The sequence below is a fragment of the Stegastes partitus genome, unplaced genomic scaffold, assembly GCF_000690725.1.
Source record: "Stegastes partitus isolate 25-593 unplaced genomic scaffold, Stegastes_partitus-1.0.2 Scaffold559, whole genome shotgun sequence".
In the NCBI taxonomy this organism is placed as follows: domain Eukaryota; kingdom Metazoa; phylum Chordata; class Actinopteri; family Pomacentridae; genus Stegastes; species Stegastes partitus.
The window spans coordinates 116,306-138,362 of record NW_007578290.1 but is presented as its reverse complement, the minus strand read 5'-3'; the positions used below and the strand labels follow the sequence as shown (position 1 = coordinate 138,362).

The following is a 22,057-nucleotide window of genomic DNA, read 5'->3' as shown; positions in this document are numbered from 1 at the left end:
TGCAGCCCCTATATGTAAAAAAATACTATAAATACTAGAATATAAAAACAAATCAAAATGTAAACCTAACCATCATTTAGTGGCGACGCTACTGTTCAACGTCTTGCACAAGCACACATGTATACATGAACCTCGTCCTCTAGCTGACACTAGACATTCATTTTGGTACCAGTAATTATATATATATATATGTATATATAAAAATGTGTGTTTGTACTCTTGCAAGCGTCATATTTCTGTGAACCTTTTGTCTTGTTACTGTGCACTTGGTTACTGCAGTAATTAATCTCTGATGACCAGTGGGTCAAGTTGACCCATGTGGTCCTTGTGTACAGTTTCCACTCTGACTTGCTGCATAATGACGCTCTGGTCGCTGACGGTGGCTGACGGTGGCTGACGGTGGCTGACGGTCGCTGAGGTTCGGTTTTCCACTGACACTGAGTGGACCAACTGTCGGCTGAAGTCAGCAACAGCAAACTACAACAATAAACCCTGAGGTTGTGGGTCTGAAACAAGGCCCTGCTGGGAAGGTTAATGTTTGGTTTACGTCAAATCAGGAGCAGAGAAATGCTGCAGAGCCAGGCTGCAGGATGAGGAGGGTTCACACTGCAGAGGTCCAGCTCCATGGAGGCTCCTCTGAGTTACAGGGACGGTACCAGGCACTCAAGATCCTGGGTTGGACAGGGAGTTTGGTTTCAGCTCCAGCTAGTCAGGAAGCAGCGTGTCCTGTTGACCAGAGAACGAGCAGTTCTATTGGCTCTGATGTGATGAGAACGTCTTCTTGGTCGTCTGAGTGGAAACGGGTCCAGAATGAAAAGCTGCTTCAACACAGCTGTAGTGGCTGGAGGGTGACGGTCCCTGTTGGATCAGCTCACTGCCCTCACCTTCAGAACCATCACTCACTCATTCAGAACCTTCACTCCTTCATTCAGAACCGTCACTCATTCATTCAGAACCCTCACTCGGATCAGGATCAGAGCGTTTCAGGTCAAGTCCTTTCTAAAAGTTTATTTTACAGCACTTTTCAAAAACACCTTCACAACGTTCTTCACAGGTATGAAAACACACAACGTAATGAGAAGTGCACTCACTGCAGTCTTTATATAGTAATAGATTACATGTTTGTCAGGATTACTCTCATACACAGGTAGTGTCAGAGCTCAGGGTTGCTGCCCAGGCGTGGGGTGTCTGTTTACAGCTGGCTGTGAGTTTTAAAACAACTTCCTGTTTTTTCTTTGTCATCATTCAGAACCGGTGAAGCTGCAGCAGAAGGTCTTCCGGTAAGAACCCGGAAGTGATTAGAGATAAATCAGCACCGTCACAGAGCTAGCAGCAGGTTAGCTAACTTCCTTAAAGCCCTGGTTTAGAGGGACAGTCCCATGACAGCTTAAACACGTGCCAACTGGATCCTTGTCTTGTAAACGTGCATCAGAACCGACCGGTTCCGGTCCAGTACCACGGTGCTGCTAGCAGTAGCTGCTAACTTCTCCACGATCCGCCATTGTTGTGAAAAACTAACCGGAGGTGACGTAACTCCCTCCGTCACTGGCGCTGCTGGAGTGGTGCGTTCACGGAAACTCGGACGTTCGGGATAAACCGAGTCAGCGTTGATTCATGACAGAACGCAGCGTTCAGCGTAACGACGGGACAAGTGTGTGTTTGACGGGACGGGAGGTGACAGACATGAATAATAAAGGCCCTGATCATACAGATCTATGGGTGGAGCGAGTAGCGGTTCTGATGTGACCCGAAACAGGAAACCAGTCAGTCACCAGGACGGTTCGATGGAGACGCTGCTATCAGAACAGGAGCGGGTCAGGGTTGTGACACCCACACAGTTCACTTTGTGGTTCAGCTGAAGTTTAGCTTCGGTTCTGTTGGACACAGACATCAGATAACTGAACCAGGCTGGGTCAGATGCTGTCAGACATCCAGGTGTTGTTGCTACCTGTCCGCCTAAACGGCAGCTCATTGCTAGTCTAGTTAGTCTAGTTGTCTAGTTAACTATAGCAGCACATGCTGGTAAACTAACCTGTTGTTTTCCTCGAGTGCTGAGGATCCGACACCGGAGCCAGCAGCCTGCAATGGCGACACTCCATCTGGTCCTCGTACTCGGTCAGAGTCCTCTCCAGGTGCCCGATGACCTCCTCCACGGTGGCTGCGAGCCGCTGGTGGATGAACAGCTTCAGGCTCTGGAGTCTGGACATGTTCCTCAGCAACAGCTCCGATCCGTGTTTGGAAGAAACCAGCACCGGTCAGTGTTTGGGCCCAGCAGCGTGTTGGGGAGCTTCTTCTGCTGCTGGCTGGCGGCTGTCAGTCCAGCTTCAGAAGGCATTACCGCCCCCTGATGGACGCCGGGTGTAGCTGCAGACAACAATCAGCACAACGCGACATCCTCTGCTCAAGCCTGTTGCTGACAGTCTTGTTCACAGCGCTTGTCCCAGGAGTTGCTCTGATGGGAATTGTTCACTTCCTGGTTTCGTCTTTCCTACACAGCTCTACATGCTGGACAGACCGTGCTCAGTGTTTAGTCAGCATATAAAGTGTCTCAGTGAGTTCTGTGGGCCGTGTTCTGAAACGGGTTTTACTGCCTCTGCCCTGTGGTTCATACCAGCGGTTCTCCTGCTCTCAGGCCCATCACACCACCGCCGCTTAGCACTCCATGAGTTTGTGATGTGATCATTCTTCCCTGGAGCTAAATCTCCAGCAAGCAGAGAGAGCTGCTGCAGCAGCTGTCAGCACCGTCCCTGGGATGAAGGTCCAGATAGTGGATGGGTCCAAACACCAGAGGGCTGTACTACGCAGAAAGACCGCTGGGTTATCAGGTATGTTGAGCCACAAGTCTAAAGCCTAAAGGCTCCCTTTATACCTGCTAGGTCTCCATGGTAACTGATGCTTTGGAGCTAGGTCTCCATGGTAACTGATGCTGTGGAGCTAGGTCTCCATGGTAACTGATGCCGTGGAGCTAGGTCTCCATGGTAACTGATGCTGTGGAGCTTGGTCTCCATGGTAACTGATGCTGTGGAGCTAACCTGGTCCGGAGCAGGTTATGATCAGAGTTTCTAATTTACAGATTCTCAGTTGAGGGAATGTGTTTATCTGCTAACATGCTGAGCTGTGTGTCACTAATATCACTGAATGAAGCCGTGGAGCTACAGCATCACACACTGTATGCATCACGTTGCCATGGGAACCAGACTGCACGAAGGGACCAAACCAAAATGTACCTGTCAAGGTCTGCTCTAAAATCATCGGACTCCCACTCAGGCCCCTTTGCCCCCTGTGTGAACAGCAGAACCGAGGCCAGAGACCAGGATTCTCCAGGATTCTCCAGGACCCATCACACATTCTGTTTCCAGCGTCTGATGGCTCCCCTCAGGACCTGGATGAGGAGTCAGAGGAGGAGAGCGACCTTTGTTCCCAGGGATGTTCAGCTGCTCAACCCCCAACCAGCACTACTGTCAAAGCTTCACATTTCCTTTGCTGACCAGGAGCCTGGGTCAGATGTGGCAGCTTGCTCTCTGGTTGGTGAAAATCAGTGCACATCAGTGTGGTCTTCCCCAGCAGAGAGGCGACGGCCTGTATCAGTAGATGGTGGAGGTTTAACACGGTTTCTTGTTCACAGCGGCAGCCTGAAGCTAATGCTGTTCGACTTTGGCCGTTCTTCTGCTGAAATACTGGACCTCCTCCAAGTGTAAAGCATGGACCGGCTTCATCCTTTTCTTCAGACAGGACAGACCTGCAGAGGACACCTATAATAGTTGATGAGCAGACACAAGAGAGTTTCTGATTTTTCCAAGCAGCTTGTGGGAACTGCTGATCCAGATATGCCAACACTTCTTTATTTAAATTGTTTTTAGTAATTGGATCCTAAAGAAATGCTCTCTCATTCTGCCTGTACTGCTGTGGACGTACAGCACCATGACAATAAACTGGATTTGACATCTGTCAGAGCAGCTGTAAATTAAGAGTTGATCAGGGTCTCAGGATAGGATTTAGTTCAACAGCATCCCTATAAAATGTCAACAGAGCAGGTGTGTTCATGTTGTGTTTCATACACACGTTAACCAGTTTGGTATCCACACATAACATCTGTGAGGCAACATCTGGGCATGAAATGAAGCTGACATGGAGCTGGTAAAAACTGCAGCTCCTGGAATGGAGTCCATGTTAAAATGTTCAACTTTACAGCAGAAGCATACGTCTAAAGCCTGGTGCAGAAACAGTTTGATCTGTAAAGCTACCTGCCAAATTCATCAGCCCTGTGGGGTGTGAGTTTTTATAGAACTCACCCATTTCACTTGTATTAAAGCTGAAGGTTCTGCGCAATCAGGGATTTGGCCACTTTGAGTGATGGTGGGATCCATCCAGGGCAGTCCATGGCTCAGGGACATTAGCAATGCCTGCCTCAGCGCCACTCATGCTCCTCCTCTGTCCTCATTTTTTCCATTTGCTTATATTTTCAAGAAAACTATGGGTAACATAACAGAGAGCGTGTCCATCTTTATAGACCGACATTAGCAATATCCCAAATCTTACAGCAAAGCCTTTTGGGCCCAACAACAAGTCACCCATTTCAAATGCACAGTGCATGTTGGACTCCGTTTTGTGTTCAGTTACTTTAAAAAGCTCTTGGAGTCACCAGAAGACATCAAAGGAGAAAAATAATTTTTGCATAATTAACAAAATAGTCTTTTTTAACTTCAGCACACTGATGTTCAAGCTTGGCTATCCCTTAACAGGAGGAGGTGTACTCCTCAGCACCATGGATGACTTCTGAACATGGCACCCAGTGGGATTTCAGTTTGGGGACACAGAGCTGGGCCGGTGCAGGCTGGGCCAGTAAGGTGCTGTGTGGACGGTGCATTGTCCAGCCACGTTCCAGCCTGAAGCTTTCCTCTACATTTTGCTTTGGTTTTTGTGGACAGTGAAAGAGGGCTGTATAGTGTACATACCCCCAAAATGAGAGTTGGGTTCTTTCCATCGTGCTGACTAAAAATACCTTTAAAACATGTTTACATGATTAAAAGCTGGTTTTTACTTGCAGGGGGCTTTTTCATCCAGAATAGACTGATCTCTCAATAATCCAGCAACATGATGGAAAAACAAATTCAAGCTTTTAAAAGTCCAGTTTTTAGTCTTGCTTTGCCGGTTTATTGTGAAGAACATAATGGTGTGGTGGGCTGCACGGTGGCTTGGTAGTTAGAAGATCCCTGGTTCACGTCCCTGATAGGACTCCCTGCGTGGAGTCTCCATGTTCTCCCCGTGCAGCGTGGGTTCTCTCCGGGTTCTCCGGCTTCCTCCCACAGTCCAGAAACATGCTGAGGTTAATTGGTGATTCTAAATTGTCCGTAGGTGTGAATGTGAGTGTGCTTGGTTGTCTGTCTCTAAGTGTAGCCCTGTGATAGACTGGTTACCTGTCCAGGTGAACCTGCCTTCACTCTGAGTCAGCTGGGATAGACTCCAGCCCCCCATGACCCTAGTGAGGATTAAGGTGGAGAGATGATGGATGGATGGATCATGGTCTGGTTTCAGCTCACTATCATTCTGCTGTAGAGGAAACAATGCTCTGACATGTTTGTATTTCTCTAAACCAATCACAGCTGTCATGGGTGGGGCTTCGGTCTTCCTTCAAATAGTGAAGGTGGAAATTGTTGTGGAGGAACATTTACATTCATGGAGACTAGAACTGGGATTGAAATAGATAATCCATCACAAAGAACTAGCAGAGCTGTGTGACTGCATGGTCCAGGTTGGTAGGTGAAGCTGGTGATGAACATTCAGCTAGTGGAACCAGGAGAACGCCAACCGAGATGACTGGTCAGTGGCAGGCTTTCACAAGCAACCTACATCTGGGAAGTTAGGTTACTGTTGAAGAGATGTCCGGGGCTTTAGAATACAGTGGAACCCTGAGGAGATCTGACACCCTGGCTAAAAATAAGTCTTTACTGACTCATGCTAAACAAGAACACCTTCGCTCACACAAAGTGGAGAACCTGGCCAAATGGACAGGCACAGTCATAAATAAAGTCAGATTATCACATTTAGAACACGCTGGGATTTCTTCCTTGAGGAATAGTTAAAAATCTTGTGTTTTCCCTCAAACACTTCAGTGGTTTGCACAACTTGCTCAGGATGAACTGAATCAGTGTCCGAGCACTCACCATGGAACAAACTAATCATCATCAGAATAATGTCCACTTTCTGGGTGGACACCCCACCTTGTGAAGCCTTCAGTGTTGTGCCACAGTCTCCAGGCAGGCCAGCAGCTGTCAGCCATCAGGACTATTTTGGTCAGAGGAGAGCCAAGCCAACTTTCACACTTTTGAGTAAGAGCATCTCTAAAAGAACACCGTGTGCTGGGGTTGATCCACCGCAGCAACGGAGAAAGGCCCACGTTTCCACCAGATGAAAACTAGTGCAATGAAAATTCATTTATTACCAAAGTGATAAGAGCAGTGATGTGGTGGCACATGGTGGCTGTGAACTTGAAAACAAAGGCATGAGTAGACAAACGCATGGAGTAAAACAAGAACCCACTTTAATTTATCTGCTTTGAAACATATGAGGAAGAAAAACAAAGAGAACAAAACAGTGAAGGCGCTTCATCACCTGCAAGAGTCAAACTGATATAATATTCAATATACACTCATGAACACTGTCAGGCCATGAAAATGTGTTCAAAACCTCAGAGGACATACAGTGGAGTTAAAGTCCTATACAGAGGAACTAGAGCATTACATTACTCGTTCAGATATCAGTCACATCAGACTGTCCTGCTGATGGTACATGAGACCGAATGAATAGAAATACAGAATACACATGAGAGTCACTCCAAACACAGACAAGGCCTCCATTTGTCACAAACATCATATTATTATTAGAACAGGTGTTACACAGAGAGGCTCAGGTGGAACTCCGTCTAACTAGTCATTAATGATCTTGCCTTGATTTTAAAGTTTAGCCACAAACACATTTCAGATACTTTCACACCTTCTCTTCCCCACTTCCCTCAAAAGCTGCACATCACAGCTCGAACCCGCCCCCTTCACTACTTATACGGCGCTTTCCTTTAAAAACTTAATAAAGCGTTATTTCAGTCTGGTCTCTGCTTTCATCTGAACACACTCCAGCACAGGAACAGAAGCTCATGCAGAACATCGTTTGATTTACAAGGAGCACTTCTGTGTCCTTTCTCAGGGGAAGGTTCAGACACTCAGCACAAGGACAGGATGAAGTTCTGGATGCTATCGAGTCATACACCTCAGCGCTGCACATCACTTCATGCTCTGAGATAACGACGGAGACCTGCTGCATTATTGGCTTTATACAGTATTTTAGACTGTCTGCCTCTCTGTTCTCCAGATCAGCATCACAAACGCAGCCTGCGAGGTCGACAGTGGTCATTCTTCAGAGTTCTAACTGTGACTTGGTGTTTAACGAGGAGCAGGGGGGTCTGATGGAGATCTGAAACCAGACCTTCTGCTTGCTAACATCATGTCGACTCCGTTCACTTCCTCGTTAGTGGACAGTATCTCCACCGGGGTTCCATTCCCTGACGGGTAGTGTTTTTACAACAGTGTCCCTGAGGTACCCCACCAAAGGGATCAATAAAGTTCTATCTAATCTATAGGCCCATGACATCCTCATGAGACACAACAGCTCAGAATTGTTCCCGTCTGCCCTCCCATACAGGCGCCACAGTGCAGGTGAAGCTGATCTGAATCATTAGAAATAAGATTTCCCCTCCGTGCAGCTGTGGACATCTCATCTACTGCCTCCAGCTGTACACACCATTATGCCTTCTAAGCATAAACCACGAACAGCATTACTTACAGGCTATTTACTATTTAAGAGCCTTTAAAGCGTCACTTCCTGATCATCTGAGCGGCGCTGATGAAAAGTCGTCTACTGGAAATGATCAAATCCTGAAGCTGAGAAAAACCCTCAATGTTTTCCAGACTCTGATTTAACGTAGCGTATTTATCACGTGTCCGGTGTTGTATGATGTCTAAGACTTCATGTCAGATATTTGTGGTTTCATTTCGCTGAAGGTTTCACCTTCACTACCAACAATTTAATGGACACACCCATGTAACAGATATATATGTGTCATAGGCGGGTCCACAGTTCTGTGATGTTCCACCGACTGTCTTTGTCGAGTTACTCTGAAGAACTAAATGTCAGTCGAGGGTTTGAAGAGTTTCAGGCTGTTTCAAGTGCAGTGAAGACATAACAGAGTCCACTTACTTTAAATTCTATTTATATTTGTTCTGTTCTTCAAAAACCCACTTCCTGTGCCTCTGGCCCATCCTTGGTGCTACGGTGCGCTCTGAGGAGGATATTTTATTTGATGCTGTACATGGTGAGCTGTTTGCTTTCGGGCCAGAGTTCGGCTCGGTTTCCTGATGGTATTACAGCAAGTAGCGTCCTTCTGTTGTGCTGAATGTGCTGTTTCCCAAGCAGACAGTGGACAGCAGCAGCTAGCCAGGAACAGAGGAATATCAGTGGTGTTTCTGCTGAGGGAGCTTCAGTGGGATCACATAAATGGGAATGGGGCATTAGATCATGTTGTTGATCTAGAATGGACTGTCAGCTCAGTCCTCCAGGCTGACTGGGGATGGAGCTGCAGGTGATGATGGAAAACTAAAAGCTTTCACTGTTTACTTCTGCACTTTAGTTCAAACTCTCACGGTGACTCTCAGCGGATGCAGCTTCATACACACACATGCAGAAGTTCAACATCCAACCTAACGGAACACAACAAGCCAGTATGTGCATGCTAAACTACACACCAGCATCACACCACAACAACAACACGCTGCACTAAATCCAGCAATCAGGTTCACTACATTTAAGACTTTTTTCTTCCTTCCATTAAGAGTTAAAGAATCGTCTGTACGCCTTCATCCCAACACAGACACAGTGGCCACGGCGTCATGCGCATTCGTGATGATTCATTTCAAATATTTTAAATAACGTTCATCCACCAGAAATTTGAATAAATAAAGAAATAAAAGTAAAATGCTGTTCAGAACATAAATCACGTCTGAAACTGTTGAAGAACTGCTGATATTGAACAGAGAGGGTTTCTTCCTGCAGGTGTGTGAGGACAATGAGGACGATCTGATCAAATGACTGCTTAATCACATGTTTGGGCACACGGCATTTAAAAGAGACAGTTTCTCTGCTCCAGCCGTGAATTTAAAGTAGAGATGATGTAACATCAAAATGCTGCTGCTCGTCCAGTGCAGGCCTCGGACTCGTACACCTGACGGGATTCCACTCAGACACATGTTCAGGATGTTACAGAACAAACCAAACATCTGCTCTGTCACATTCTTGTGCATAAATATTTTCCAAAAAGTTTCCTGCAAAAAAGGGAAAATATTGTGAGCTCATAAAAAGTTGATCAGCCACGACTAAGAGTTCTGACCTGGTGGTCTCACACACAGAAGATTCAGGAGACCTTCGCTACAGAGCTGCTGTCATGCCGGTAATCAGCTGTTAAAACTGTCTTCTATGGGACCATCACCAGACAAATGATTGGTTACAGCTGCAAAAACCACGTTTTCGCATTAATAAATGAACACATTCATACATATTCCAGATCACAGGTTTCTACGTTGTAAAAGCAAAACAAACAATTTAAGTTCAAACTTTCCATATCTTCTTCTATGGTGACCGTTCAACGTGGCAAAGGCTCCAAATGAATCTCTGTTGAAGCTGCATGATCATTGAAAATATAAGAATACCATCTGCAACTCATCAGCAACAGCACAGTGCAGCAGATTCACATCAGAACGGTACGACACAGCTCAGCCTGAAGGCCCGAAATAAAAGCATCAGCTGAGGACCTTCAACAAAAGCATCTTAAACGTAAAAATACAGAAACATTCTTCATGGACTGAAATAGTCAGCAGTTGTACATTTTTTGTTGTACATGGAAGCCGTTTGTGTGTGTCGGTACATCTACAGACACCTTCAGAGTCCACATGAAGCCAGTACATGGTGGTCCTGCTGTTGGTGTGATGGTGTTTAAAGAGCAACATAACACCTTGTTGAAGAAGGTCTGAGTTCTCTTTACGGCTTAATCTTTAAGCTTTTGGCTTTGGTTCTTATGAGGCTTGTAAAGGGCAGTACTCTGCTTCTCTACCAAGCCTCCATGGGCCTGGTTCAGACCAAAGCAGACGACAGATTGGAAAAGTTCTGAGTTCTGCTCCACCAGAGCAACAGATACCCTCGGTGCAGTTAACCGTCATGCATTTAGATTGTTTAGTTCTGCTCATTTTCTCTTGTGTGCGTCTCCTTGCTGGACTACCTGATGATACCTTTTCATTCTTAAAGCTCCACCGGCCACTGCACCACAGTCTGAGTCTGCTGTGTGTCTACGTTCTACACCTTCTGCTCCATGTCTGGGTGAAATGGACTCACTGATGTTACTACACCGCCCGAACACTTCACTGCTAACGTTCTGCAGCAGGGAAGCTATGATCACTGTCATGGTTCTGAGGATTTCAACTACAATCATTCTAGCATGATGAGGCTCATCTTGTTTCCTCTGTCCCAGTCCAGGAACGTTTCTGCTCTCATGGTCATTCCTGCACCGTGTTACCAAGCCTGCATGATGAGAGCCGGACCAAAGGAAGGGGGACAAGAGCAAATACACCATCAGCGTGAAGGTTTTGGCAGGTTTTCTTGTGAGCCGCTGGGCTAGCTGCTACAACAGCTGCTGTCAGATGCTAGCATTTAGCCACAGCTGCCTCTGCAGCACTACAGTCGGTACCACAAGGTCCAGCATTAGTGTGAACCACGCTGCTGCCTCCACGTTTCTGATCTGCTCGTAGAATCAGCTGCACCTGTCAACAGGAAGTAACAGCTGATAGGAGACATCACACCCTCCTTACTCGTAGCAACACTCATGTGGCGGAATTTAAGAAAATTACATTTAACTCCATCTGATTTTAAGACAGTTGTTCTTTACAACAGCCAGCATCAACCTGCTGCTAAGCTCCTGAACGTGTTACAGCAGAGAGCCAGGAGGGATCTGACAGTGAACCCGGTTCTGTACAGAACCAGGGAGCCATCGAAATGTCTTCAACTGGGCTGAGATTCATCTGTCCATTAAAAATGTCTGTACACAGTAATGTGCTGCTGTCATTCTCTATCATCCTTGTAAACAAGACGTTCTTTAACAGCATCGTAGTTTTAAATTAAGCTCAAGTAATGCACACAGTGGGAATATACACACACTTCATGCTGAGCACTGGGAGAGGCAGACACTTGTCAGTTCATCTTTCATTCATTCATTAAAACAGGAATTTAGTTCCTAAATGAAATCTATCTAAACCAGACAGTAGCTAGCAAAGTTCTCCAAATGCAACTTCAGCTGCTTTTTCAGTAAAACGTTTTGATTGTTTAATTTTCATAAAACAGGTGAGACTCAAGGAAACCGTTAAAAACAGATATGAGCAGATCAATAAACAGACTGATAGAAATAGAATCCCTCTCCCAGAACCTGGCACACGGAGAACCGAGCGAGCGCCTCACATTCCTGCTTGGGCCCTTCTCACCCACACACGTCACTCTGCAAAAGGGTAAAGCAGCTGCTGGCGTCCGTCAGCTCAAAGTGCAGCTCTGAACATATCCAGTCCACCACGCACGCACGCACGCACGCACGCACGCACACACACGCACACGCGCACACACACACACACGCACACACACACACACACACACACACACACACACACACACACACACACACAAACTGCAGAAGCACAGACAAACAGTTCATTAAAGTGCACTACAGTTCAAAAGTACGGTTGTATGTAACAAGTATGTATGTAACATGTATGTCGACCATCATCTAACGATGTGCTCTGATGTCGTAGCTCTGCAGCAGAACCGATCTGTCTGATGGCCGATGTCTCATGATGATGGTATTTAGGTATATTACTAACGAGCACTGTGAAGGTTCTCTCAATTCAGTTACAAAACAAATTAGCTTCAACTCAGCTGGACAAGGCACAAACTTTTTATTGCAGCATTTCAAAACTTCCAAATATGCTGGACAGTTGGACGGAGCTGGAGCTCCAGGCAGGCAGCACACTGTCGATGCCAGGCCTCACAATCACTCGCATGTTTCAGCTCTCTGGGCCTCCTCTGATCTCTTACTTCTAACCTTGATAAAGAATCCACAGATGGAGCTCAGGGGCCCGTTTCCAACCAGCCACTGCTGCTTTAGCTTTCACTGCACTCTGAGTGGAGTCACAAATCATCGCCAGTCCAATCGGGCTGGACTCAGTCATTAAGTCCATCCAGGGCGCTGGTGGTTTCATCTTTCCCTCTCTCTGCCTTTTCCCCCTCTCGCTCCTCCATGCAATCCTCCTCCTCCTCCTCCTCCTCCTCCACTTGGCTATTTCCAGTCCTCCGTTCTGCCCGTGTCTGCTGTTCTGTCTGGTACCACTTTTTAAAAGGCCCCTTTGGTGGATTTAGAGTTAGCGGCTCCGGCAACTAATTTGGACGAGTCCACTGTGGGGTCAGATAAACGGGGATTAGGAGGAGAACGCTCTCATTAAGCCATGATGCAACTACAGACATAACGAAGCAATGACGAACTGTTGAACATGAACACAGACACAGGAGAGAGCTGGGATTCAAAAACAACAACAAACTGGAACCAAAAACTTTTAAATCTTGTTTTTAAAAAATATTACCAAAGCTGTTGTGAACAATAGTTTTCCAACATTGGTTTGAGTCACATGAAGGTTACAGATGATGTTAACAGGGACCTTTCATAACTTTCTCCGCTGAGGCTGCTGCTCCTTGCCGTCAGGTTCGCAGTAACACTAGAACTCTGTCCTGACCATGTTTGGGACGGACACCTGAGACGGCGTTACGTTTGCTCAACACGTCGGTCAGTCGACACCCTGAAAACCTCTCGTCTGTTGTCTTCTCATACAAAGTGAAACACAGTCTGAAGACATGAACCTCTGAGATAAACAGCCAGATATGATCCTTAAACACATGAAGAGGTTCTGCAGGGCGGCAGCAGCCTCGTTGCTGATGGTGGAAGTCTGTGTTCAGTGAGAAGCCTCCTGGGTTCTTGCTCGCCCCAGTTTTAATTTGCTGTCATGTGTACTGAGTAGTTTTTGTTTGCTATGAAGCAACCACCAGTGAATGGTGCTACACAGACCTTCCACAATAAAAGCGTTCCAGTAATTCAGGGGCAAACAGGAAGACGATCAGCTGGTATCATTTATTTCAGAGGCTCCCTACACTATAAAAGCTACAAAATGGAAGTAGTTAGAAATGATTAATAAATGAAATTGTTCACTGAGACCCAACAGATTAGATCATCGCTGCACTGCAGGTTCACTAGAGGGAAAAGACTGATTCTCCAGCAGAGACAGACTCTGCTCTGACCAACTACTAACCCACATTCAGCCCAGGTTCAGAGCAAGACAACCAAGCCAGGCTAGCTGATGGACACTGAGCCTTTAGGATGGACAGATGTCCCTGTTGGGTCTCAGTGAGGTCTGAGTTAGTTCCTACTGTGGGATGATAAGCTGCAGCCAGACTTCGTGCAGGTTAGTCAGGAAGAGTCCCTCAGAGGAGAACCACACTGCTCTGAAACCTCAGCATAGATGCTTCAGGAGACACTCGTGGTGTCAGCAGTGTGGCTTTGAATATATTACACATATAAATTGGAAAACAAAGAAAAAGAAATGATGTGGATGTGAGTTCAGTGACCTACACAACACTGTGTGAATCATAACTCAACAACAACACTGTTCCAGCTGTGACAGGCTGATCCTCTGAGGAAGTGGAGGTCGTTAGAAATGCTTACCTGAGGTCAGATTTGGTCAAGTGAGAAAATGGACAAATATGATCGCTAGACCAACATTCAACAGCATCACAAGAGCCACCAAGATAGAGTTAGGGCCCTGTGGAGACACAAGAAAGGTTGATGTTACTGCACATGCCACACAGATCACAGATCAGCTCTAACAGACTCCATCTAGTCGCCCTCAACCAACTGGCTGTCAGAGCAAGCTGCTGAAATGCTGATGGCAGTCTAGTCTAGCAGTCTATCATCTGGACGGGGTCCAGTCTGTAGGTAGACAGAACAGCACCAAAGCCTGAATGAGATTTTGGAGGGTAGATAGGAGTGGTTTTTGTCTTTCTCGAGACAAATCTTCTAATGTACTGATTGTGTGACGTTATTTTCAGCTAGCAGCTAGTCTGGTTGTTAACAACCAACAGTTGGCACACAGGAGACGGTCATTTATCAAATCATTATTTTAGGCTGATCATCTTAGAAGTCACGCCAGTCTTTGGAGCTAACATTAGCAGAGACAGCTAAAGTACACAGTTGTCAACAGTGTCATTAGGAGTCCTTGGTCTGATGTCCAGGTCAGTGGAATCAGATGTGGCTTACCAGCAGCTCACCATGACCAACATCAGTGAACAGCTATGGAGCCATTACAGATAATTAGACTAAAATAGTGCCAGGCCAGACATCTTCCTTATGTCCTCCAGCCCCACTTACAAAAACTCTAAAGCCCTGACAGACCGTGTGGGTTCGGGTTTAGTGTTCTGAGCGGGGGCAGCTATCGGTTTCTGTTTGATGTGTACAGCTTCATCTTCCAGTGAGAACAGAGGGCTTTCTAAAAACACATTTGTGTTTCATGAAGTTAGATTTACAATCTATTGTAGTTCAAACTGCATTTTTGTTTGCAAGAACTGTAAACAGAAAAACTAAAATATTACGTGAATGGATAAGTTAAAGTTCTGAACAACATTCAACAACACTGCCTCGGACTCCCAACCTATTAACCCTGCACTGCATGTGGTTGCTCGTAATCTTTTCTAAGCATTAACAACAACAAACAGACAATCTGCCACAACATTAAAACCAGTGAGAGGGCTGGAGCATTCAACAGCAGCAAACATCCAGTTCTTGAAGCGAACGTGTTGGAGGCAGGAGCAGTGTGCACTGGAAGGATCGAGGACAACACTGTGATGTAAACACCAGTGGGTTGGAGCATCTTCAGAACATCAGATCTTGTGGAGAGGTCCAGCCTGCAGTGGGCAGCGTCTAGTAAAAGTTGTCCAAAGTAGAACAACAGGGTCATGGGCACCCAGGTTCATTCTTGTGCTTGAGAAGCGAAGACTGGCCTGTGTGGTTCAGTCCTACATAAGAGCTACTGTAGCACAACGAGCTGGAACCTTAACGCTGCTTTCATAGAAAGACACCAGGACATGTGGTGCATTGCAGCTATGGCCCTGTAGGAAGAGGGCAGTCCCGCAGAGGTAGCGTGATGCTATGGCAAATGTTCTGGTGGGAAATCTTGGGTCCTGGTATTCATATGGATGCTGCTTTGAGATGCATCAGCTACCTAACACTGTTACAGACCACATGGGAGTAGTATTCACTGACGGCAGCAGAACAGTGCTCCCTGCCACACAGCAACAGTTTGACAAAAAGAGTTGAGACTCCTCAGATCTCACGCCAATGGAGCATCTGTGGGATGTCCTGGAACAACTGGTCCCATTCATTAAGGTCCCAAACTGCAACCTCCAGGACTTGGAAGGTTTTCTGCTAATGTCTTGGTGTCTGGTACCACAGGACACCTTCACAGGGCTGTGGAGTCGAGGCCTCCAGAGCTCAGAGCTGTTCTGGTGGTACATGGGGACCTCCATAACATTAGGCAGGTGGTTTTAATGTTGAGGCTGATCAGTGTATGTTTTTAACATTATGTCACATTAACATTCTTTTACAGACGTCAGAAACATGTGATTTACTCAAGTGTATGTTGATCCATTCCCTGTGCTGTCTTGATTAAAGCCCACTGTGACTTCTCAGAGAGACAGCTCCAGTTTCCCCAAGACCAGCTAATGGATGGATACTGTAACTCAGAAAACTATTTTTAAAACCAAAACAATAAAAAAAAAAACCATAAAAAATACGAGACTAAACATGTTTTTCATCATTTCGACATTTCTACAGCATGTGTTGTGAAGACTGACTCAACTGGAAGAGCCTGGCAGTAACGTACTGTTGGGTTGTCGAAATATCGAAGTTCTATTGTGAATGAGAAACTATTCTAGATGATTTCAATGTGCCACATCATCAGTGAACTCATAGCCTCCCTGACCTACACAAGCTTGAGACAGCTGGCATTAACACAGTCGGGACTTCATTTGGGTTTTTATTCCTGTCAAAGAACAGCAAACTGCACATGAATACACCGAAACATCTAATATGTGGTAACTCACCAACTCTTCCTCTATAGTATCAGGAGCCACTTCTATACTAGCTTTCTTGGTTTCTAGGAGGCTCTTTGGTTTGGTTGATTCCATTTTCTTTGGCTTCTGGGGATCTGGTGCTTTGGTGGTCTCTTTTGGTGGAACTGGTAACGGGCTACTAGCCGCCGGGGATGGTGCTGGTGCCCGAATCAGTTTGGCAGGTGGTGGCAAGTGTGCCAGGCTTGATGGGTAAAGGTCGTCCTCCACACCAGCTGGTTCTTCAGGTGGTGAAGCCTTATCGTCTGCCTTGACATAGTAACCATGGTACTGGGAGTGAATCTGTCCATTGCTGGGGTAGCTGCTGACTGCTGTGGGAACAGCTGGTTTTACTGCTGGAGGAGCTTCCTGCTGCCTCACATCCTGTCTGAGAGAAAGTTTTGATGCTGCCTTTGTTATGCCTGTTGAGTAGAAGAAAGAAAGAAAAGAGCTAACCAACGAACCAACACAGTGTATTGAGTATTTTGACTGGGCCAGCAGTGGGACTGCTACTGGTACTGGTGCTGCCAAACATTATTCAGCTCACTAACAAACCAGCAGTCTTCTCTACACTCTGACTCTACAGATGCCCTCAGAATACCGTGACTGACTAATCAGTAGCTGATCCAAGTATTCCACAGAGCAGGAACTGCTCGGGGGAACAGATATTTAGTTCATTAGCTGTAGTGAAGTGCAGTCATACTGAGAAACGTGAACCTCCCTCTTCCATCATCATAACCCTAATCCTCCACACCAGATCCAACAACTCAGTTTTGGATTTTAAAACCAAAGATGCGTCACACACACATTGGTTATGGTGACGTGGTAGAGCGTACGACACTACATTGCTTTCTATAGTACCGATAGCAGAACCATTAACGTTGGTTATTGATCCGCACCCATCCCTACTCACGAGGACAGTGGTGTCCATCAGCCTTTAAGCTCTGCCGGCCGGACCAGTGCCGGGGAAAGCACCAAGTTCAGAGAAGTCACGTTACAACAACTGCATTGTTCATGTAGAACACAGACTGGAAACACAGCTGGAGAGGAGTTTCTCTGGGAGCTTTCCAAAGGAGAAGCAACAGTCTGCACTGTCTACTGGCTTAACCCAACTTGGCAAACAAGAAAGTGATGGTGTTAGCCAGAGCTAGCATCTGTGTAGTCTCACTGAGCCAGGACTGCCATTAGAACCTAAGGCCCAGGCTGCATCACTGTTGTTCTGCTACAAGGGAAAACACACTCTGTCTTAGCTGCATTCACACCAATCACAGCCGTCGTGGACAGGGCTAAGAGGAGTCAGCTTATCTCAGAACAGTGACCTTAGTGCTGATGAGCACTGGGACTAACATGATGATAGCAGGGCTGCCTTACTGAGCAGTCCAAATCCTCTGCAAAATGTTCTGCTCACTGTAAACTTTAGTGTGGCGGACAGCGACCTGGAGCAGAGTACTGACTGCAGCGATCGGCCAGCGGCAGGTTTAGAACCACAGAGTCAGACGAGCAGCTACGTAACTGAAGACTACGAGTGCATGAACTAAACACCAGCCTTCAGAACTGCAACCTGTCAAGCTTCCCGTTAGCAAAGCACAATGCATGTGTCATGTTGTCATGTTCTCAGAGAAAATAACCTGAGAACCTGAGACCACCAGTTCTCCAAGTGTTCTCAGAGCCAGTGGAGCTGACCTGGGCCAGATGCACACCCACACCCCTCACTGCATGCAAACGTTCCCCCAAAACAAACGTTCCCCCTGGTGCAGCCAAAGCCCTCTGAAACAGCACTGCGGAGACTTTGCAGTGAAACACGACACAATCCGGTTTGAACATAGACGATCATTGTTTTCTAACAGGACAATGAGCCATAACACACCTCCAGCACTGTACGGGCTGTCGGAACCACATCTACAGTTACGGGTGCTGCAGCAGATGACCTGGCCTCTTTAGTTAGCCACCTACACCCAACTGAGAAGGTTTAGAATGAGCTGAACCACAGAGTGAAAGAAAAGGAAACCGATGAGTGCTTAGCAGGGTGTGAGCTCCCGCAGGGCTGTAGGACAACATCAAGAAGCTTCCTGAGCACAGGAAGACCAGACAAAGCTCTGCTAATGGTGGCAAGAAGAATGTAGAAACGAAATGTCCTTTGTTCTCACTCTTTACATAAATCATGATGTGTTATGGACTGGTTCCCTGTCCAGGTGAACCTGCCTTCATCCTGAGTCAGCTGGGATAGACTCTGCCCCCCATGACCCCAGTGAGGATGAAGGTGTCGAGATGATGGATGCATGGATGGATGGATGATGTGTTATTTCATGATTTCAATGCATTCGGCATTGGTCTACACTGTAGATGGTAAACATCATGAGAACCATGTAAACCAGTAGACGTGCCCTTACTGGTACCGTACATGTAAATGTGTTGATACCGTCAGTGATGAAACTATCAACTCATGACATTCGTTGCTGATGTAGGAAGTCCAATAAGACAGGCATGGTGGTGGTGAGGTGAACAAAAACCCAGGTTGCTTACCTGCTGTCAAGGATTCAGCCGTGATGGTTTTGTTCTCTTTCCCAGCAGGCTTTGCAGCAGCTACAGCTGCAGGAGTTTTACTGCTGAAAAAACTCTTTTTAAGAGCAGTGGGTGAAGGAGTAGGGCTGGAACTGGGGCTCTGAGATGGAGACTGGGTGGGTGTGGTGCCTTTGCGGTAGAAATGAGGGCTCCCTGATGGAGATTTCTCCTTTTTCTCCTCTACAGGAACTTCCTTCAGCTCCAGTGGCTCATTATACTTCTGCCGTATGTAGTCAGGACCTGCAAGAACAGCAAACACAGGAAAGCTACAAACCTGCAGAAAGACAAAAGCAAGCTGTGGTCCAGTCACACATTCTTTGTTTAGTGGGTTTTGTTTTGTTTCAGTTTTAAATAAAATAACAAAAAAGTTTAACTGAAATTCCTGAAACTGTTCTGTGTTGCTCATCACACGAGCATCTGACTTACAGATAATTACTGCTGTCTTCTCTGACCGTGTAGTTGTCATGGTTTAGGGCGATTGTTGGAGTTTTGCTTCCTGGTTTTTCTTCATACGATCACTTGTCATGTGGTTTCCTTCTGCCATGTCTTTTGTGTTTCCTTTTCTAGGAGAGGGGGGATGTGGTCCAACCCTGGACACGTTACCATGAAAGAAGGTGTGTGCAGCCCAGACATTGAGCCGGTTCTGATACGTATCCCTTCATTTTGTTTGTCAGACCATCGTGATAGTGGCTTGATTTCCTCCCACATCATCATCTCTGTCACTGCAGGATTACAGACACCTCCCACAGTGCCTGCAGCCCCATCCCGGGGTTTTAACCATCAGCTTGACATCAACTCTGCCTACCATCAAACTGTTTGTTCACTGCAGGATCAGTGACAACAAAACACTTGACATGCTGAATATTAAAGTGAAGGAAGCATACGGGTCCACAGCTCTCCCTCCCATGAGCACATCAGATCACATCTGGGTCCATCTCAAGCCCAAACCAGCGATCACCAGAATGGTCCAGAGGTGGTCACTGGACGCTGATTCTGAGGTGACAGACTGGAATGTTCCAGACTGCATGACAGACAGTGAGCTGTTTCCCAGTAACACATCCTGGGTGAGTAAAGACATCGAAGCAACAACAAACAGAAACAAGGTGGCCTTACTGAGAAGGTACAGAAGGAGCTAGAAGATAACATTACTGAGGGCAAGGAGAGCTACAGCAGGAAGCTGGAAAAAAAACTCCAGCAGAAAGCAGTAAGTGAGGTGTGGAGCAGCCCGAAACCCAACTATGGCCACGGAGGAAGGAGTAACCAGATGAAGGGAGACCTGGTGAGGCCAACAAGTTAAACATGTTCTTCAAATGGTTTGATGCTGTGGCTTCTGCCCACCCTTCCCTATGACTTCCTCCTCTGGACGTCTTTACGTCAGTCTGTTTTCAACAACTACGTCAGTTCCTCTACTGTCCATTCACCTCCACCCACCCCTCACACCTGGAACCATCTCACCATCGTCCACATCAACAACCCTCCATTCACCTCTCTGCCCCTGCATCACCATCCCACTATCTTTCCTCAACCACTCTCATGACGCCTTCAGGGCTCTGTAACGTTACGTTCATGGTCACTGCTGAGGATCTGAGGAGCATAGACTCCATCCAGCCAAGGCAGCAAGTCCAGGCTGCCCGACCCCCAGACTGCTAAAAGGATGTCCGACTGAGCTTAGCGCAGCTTTTCCAGTACATTTTCAACACAAGCTTCATGATCATCCCTGCTCTGTGGAAGACATCATGCCTGGTTCCTGTGCCCAAGAAGAAGCTCCTGAACACGCTCAGTGACTACCAACTGGTGACTTAGACTTCACATGTCATGAAGTCACTGAAGAGGCTGGTCCTAAAGCCCCTCCGCTCAATAGCTGAGCAATAACTGGACTCCTGTAGGCTGTGTACCAGCCTCACATTGGAGTGGACGACGCCATCATCTTCCTGCAGCACGGACTTTATACTCACTTGGAAGAGGTGGGCAGCACTGTGACAGTCATGTTCTTTTATTTTATTTATTTGACCTTTATTTTACCAGGTAAAAATGTTTGAGAACCAGTTCTCATTTGCAAACATGAGCTGGCCTTTGACATTTCCAGTGCTTTCAACACAATGCAAACTGCCCTGCTCAGGAATATGCCGCTGGACATGCAGGTGGATGCTCCAGTACTGGTCTGGATCGCCGATAACTCACAGGTCGGCCATCTGCAGAAGGTTCTAGACAACCTTGAACACAGAGGTTCTGTACAAGAAAGCTCAAAGCCACCGTTTTTTTTTTTTTCCCCTGGAGAATGATCTTTTTTTTTTTTTGCTATTTTCTCTTTATTTAGGATCACCACATGTCAAACATACTGTCATTGCGGGTTACATTCTTTTACAGTCTGATCCTTTTTTTTTTTTTCTTTTGTTCCTTTTATATCATATCAATACATATCGTGTTACAACATTAATTAGAACCGAACATGGGGTGTCTTATAGAATTACAAAAAAGGAAAGAAAAAAATAAAAATAAAAATAAAAAACAGAAAAACAAGCTAGATGCTTGACAGGCTTCTTTTTTTTGTTTAAACATAGGTCGGGCGTCTCGGGGAAGTATACATTTTCCATTTCTTCCAAATTTCCTCAAATTTACTGTCCTGGAGCCTCAAAGAGAAAGTAATTCTCTCCATTACATATATTTCATATATAATATCATACCACTCCTTAATAGATGGGGTATCTGGTTTAAGCCATTTCTTTGTGACTGCTTTCCTAGCTGCTGCACTCAGTATTCCAAACAGTTTCTTAGTTGTAATGTTTGTGCTTGTTGAAGATAGGAGTCCAAAAAAAAGTTCGTCCCAGTTGAAAGGTATTTTTGTCTCGAATATGATTTCTAATTCGAAATGAATCTTACGCCAAAAAGAGTGTACCTTTGGACAGTCCCAAAACACGTGATAGTGATTTGCATCCTGAGAACCGCAATTCCTCCAACAGCTGGAGGTTCCTGAATAATGAAATGATTGAGCAGGGGTAATAAAATATCTACAAAGAGTCTTCCAGCTAAATGTTCTCCATAAAAGTGAGCTCGATATCCTCCATTGAAATTCACAATATTTAGTCCATACTTCCCCTGGGATGCACTTATTACTCTCCTTTTCCCATTTTTGTTTGATGTATGAGCTATCTACTATTTTGATACTCTGGAGCCCCTTATAAAGACTTGATATTACTTTAATCCC

The 22,057-nt window shown here is 46.1% G+C and overlaps 2 protein-coding genes across 3 annotated transcripts in view; both read right to left on the bottom strand.

Annotated features, from left to right (window-relative positions):
• The window catches only part of LOC103362160 (myeloid zinc finger 1-like), a 7,431-nt gene extending 4,523 nt beyond the window's left edge, over nt 1–2,908 (bottom strand). Inside the window, exon 1 of the mRNA XM_008288444.1 lies at nt 2,033–2,908. Coding sequence (XP_008286666.1) covers nt 2,033–2,207 — 175 coding nt within the window. The 5' untranslated portion in view covers nt 2,208–2,908. The remainder of the gene's footprint in view (nt 1–2,032) is intronic.
• Nucleotides 2,909–6,519: 3,611 nt separating this feature from the next.
• The window catches only part of LOC103362158 (junctophilin-1-like), a 39,368-nt gene continuing 23,830 nt past the window's right edge, over nt 6,520–22,057 (bottom strand). The window contains exons 4-7 of one of the 2 annotated variants that reach the window (XM_008288443.1): nt 18,814–19,092; nt 16,285–16,712; nt 13,853–13,949; nt 6,520–8,483 (exon numbers count right to left, since the gene is read on the bottom strand). In XM_008288443.1, the coding sequence (XP_008286665.1) occupies nt 13,869–13,949; nt 16,285–16,712; nt 18,814–19,092 (788 nt within the window). In that variant the 3' untranslated portion in view covers nt 6,520–8,483; nt 13,853–13,868. Of the gene's footprint in view, nt 12,535–13,852; nt 13,950–16,284; nt 16,713–18,813; nt 19,093–22,057 lie in introns of both variants that reach the window. The other variant, XM_008288442.1, reaches the window with a different exon arrangement.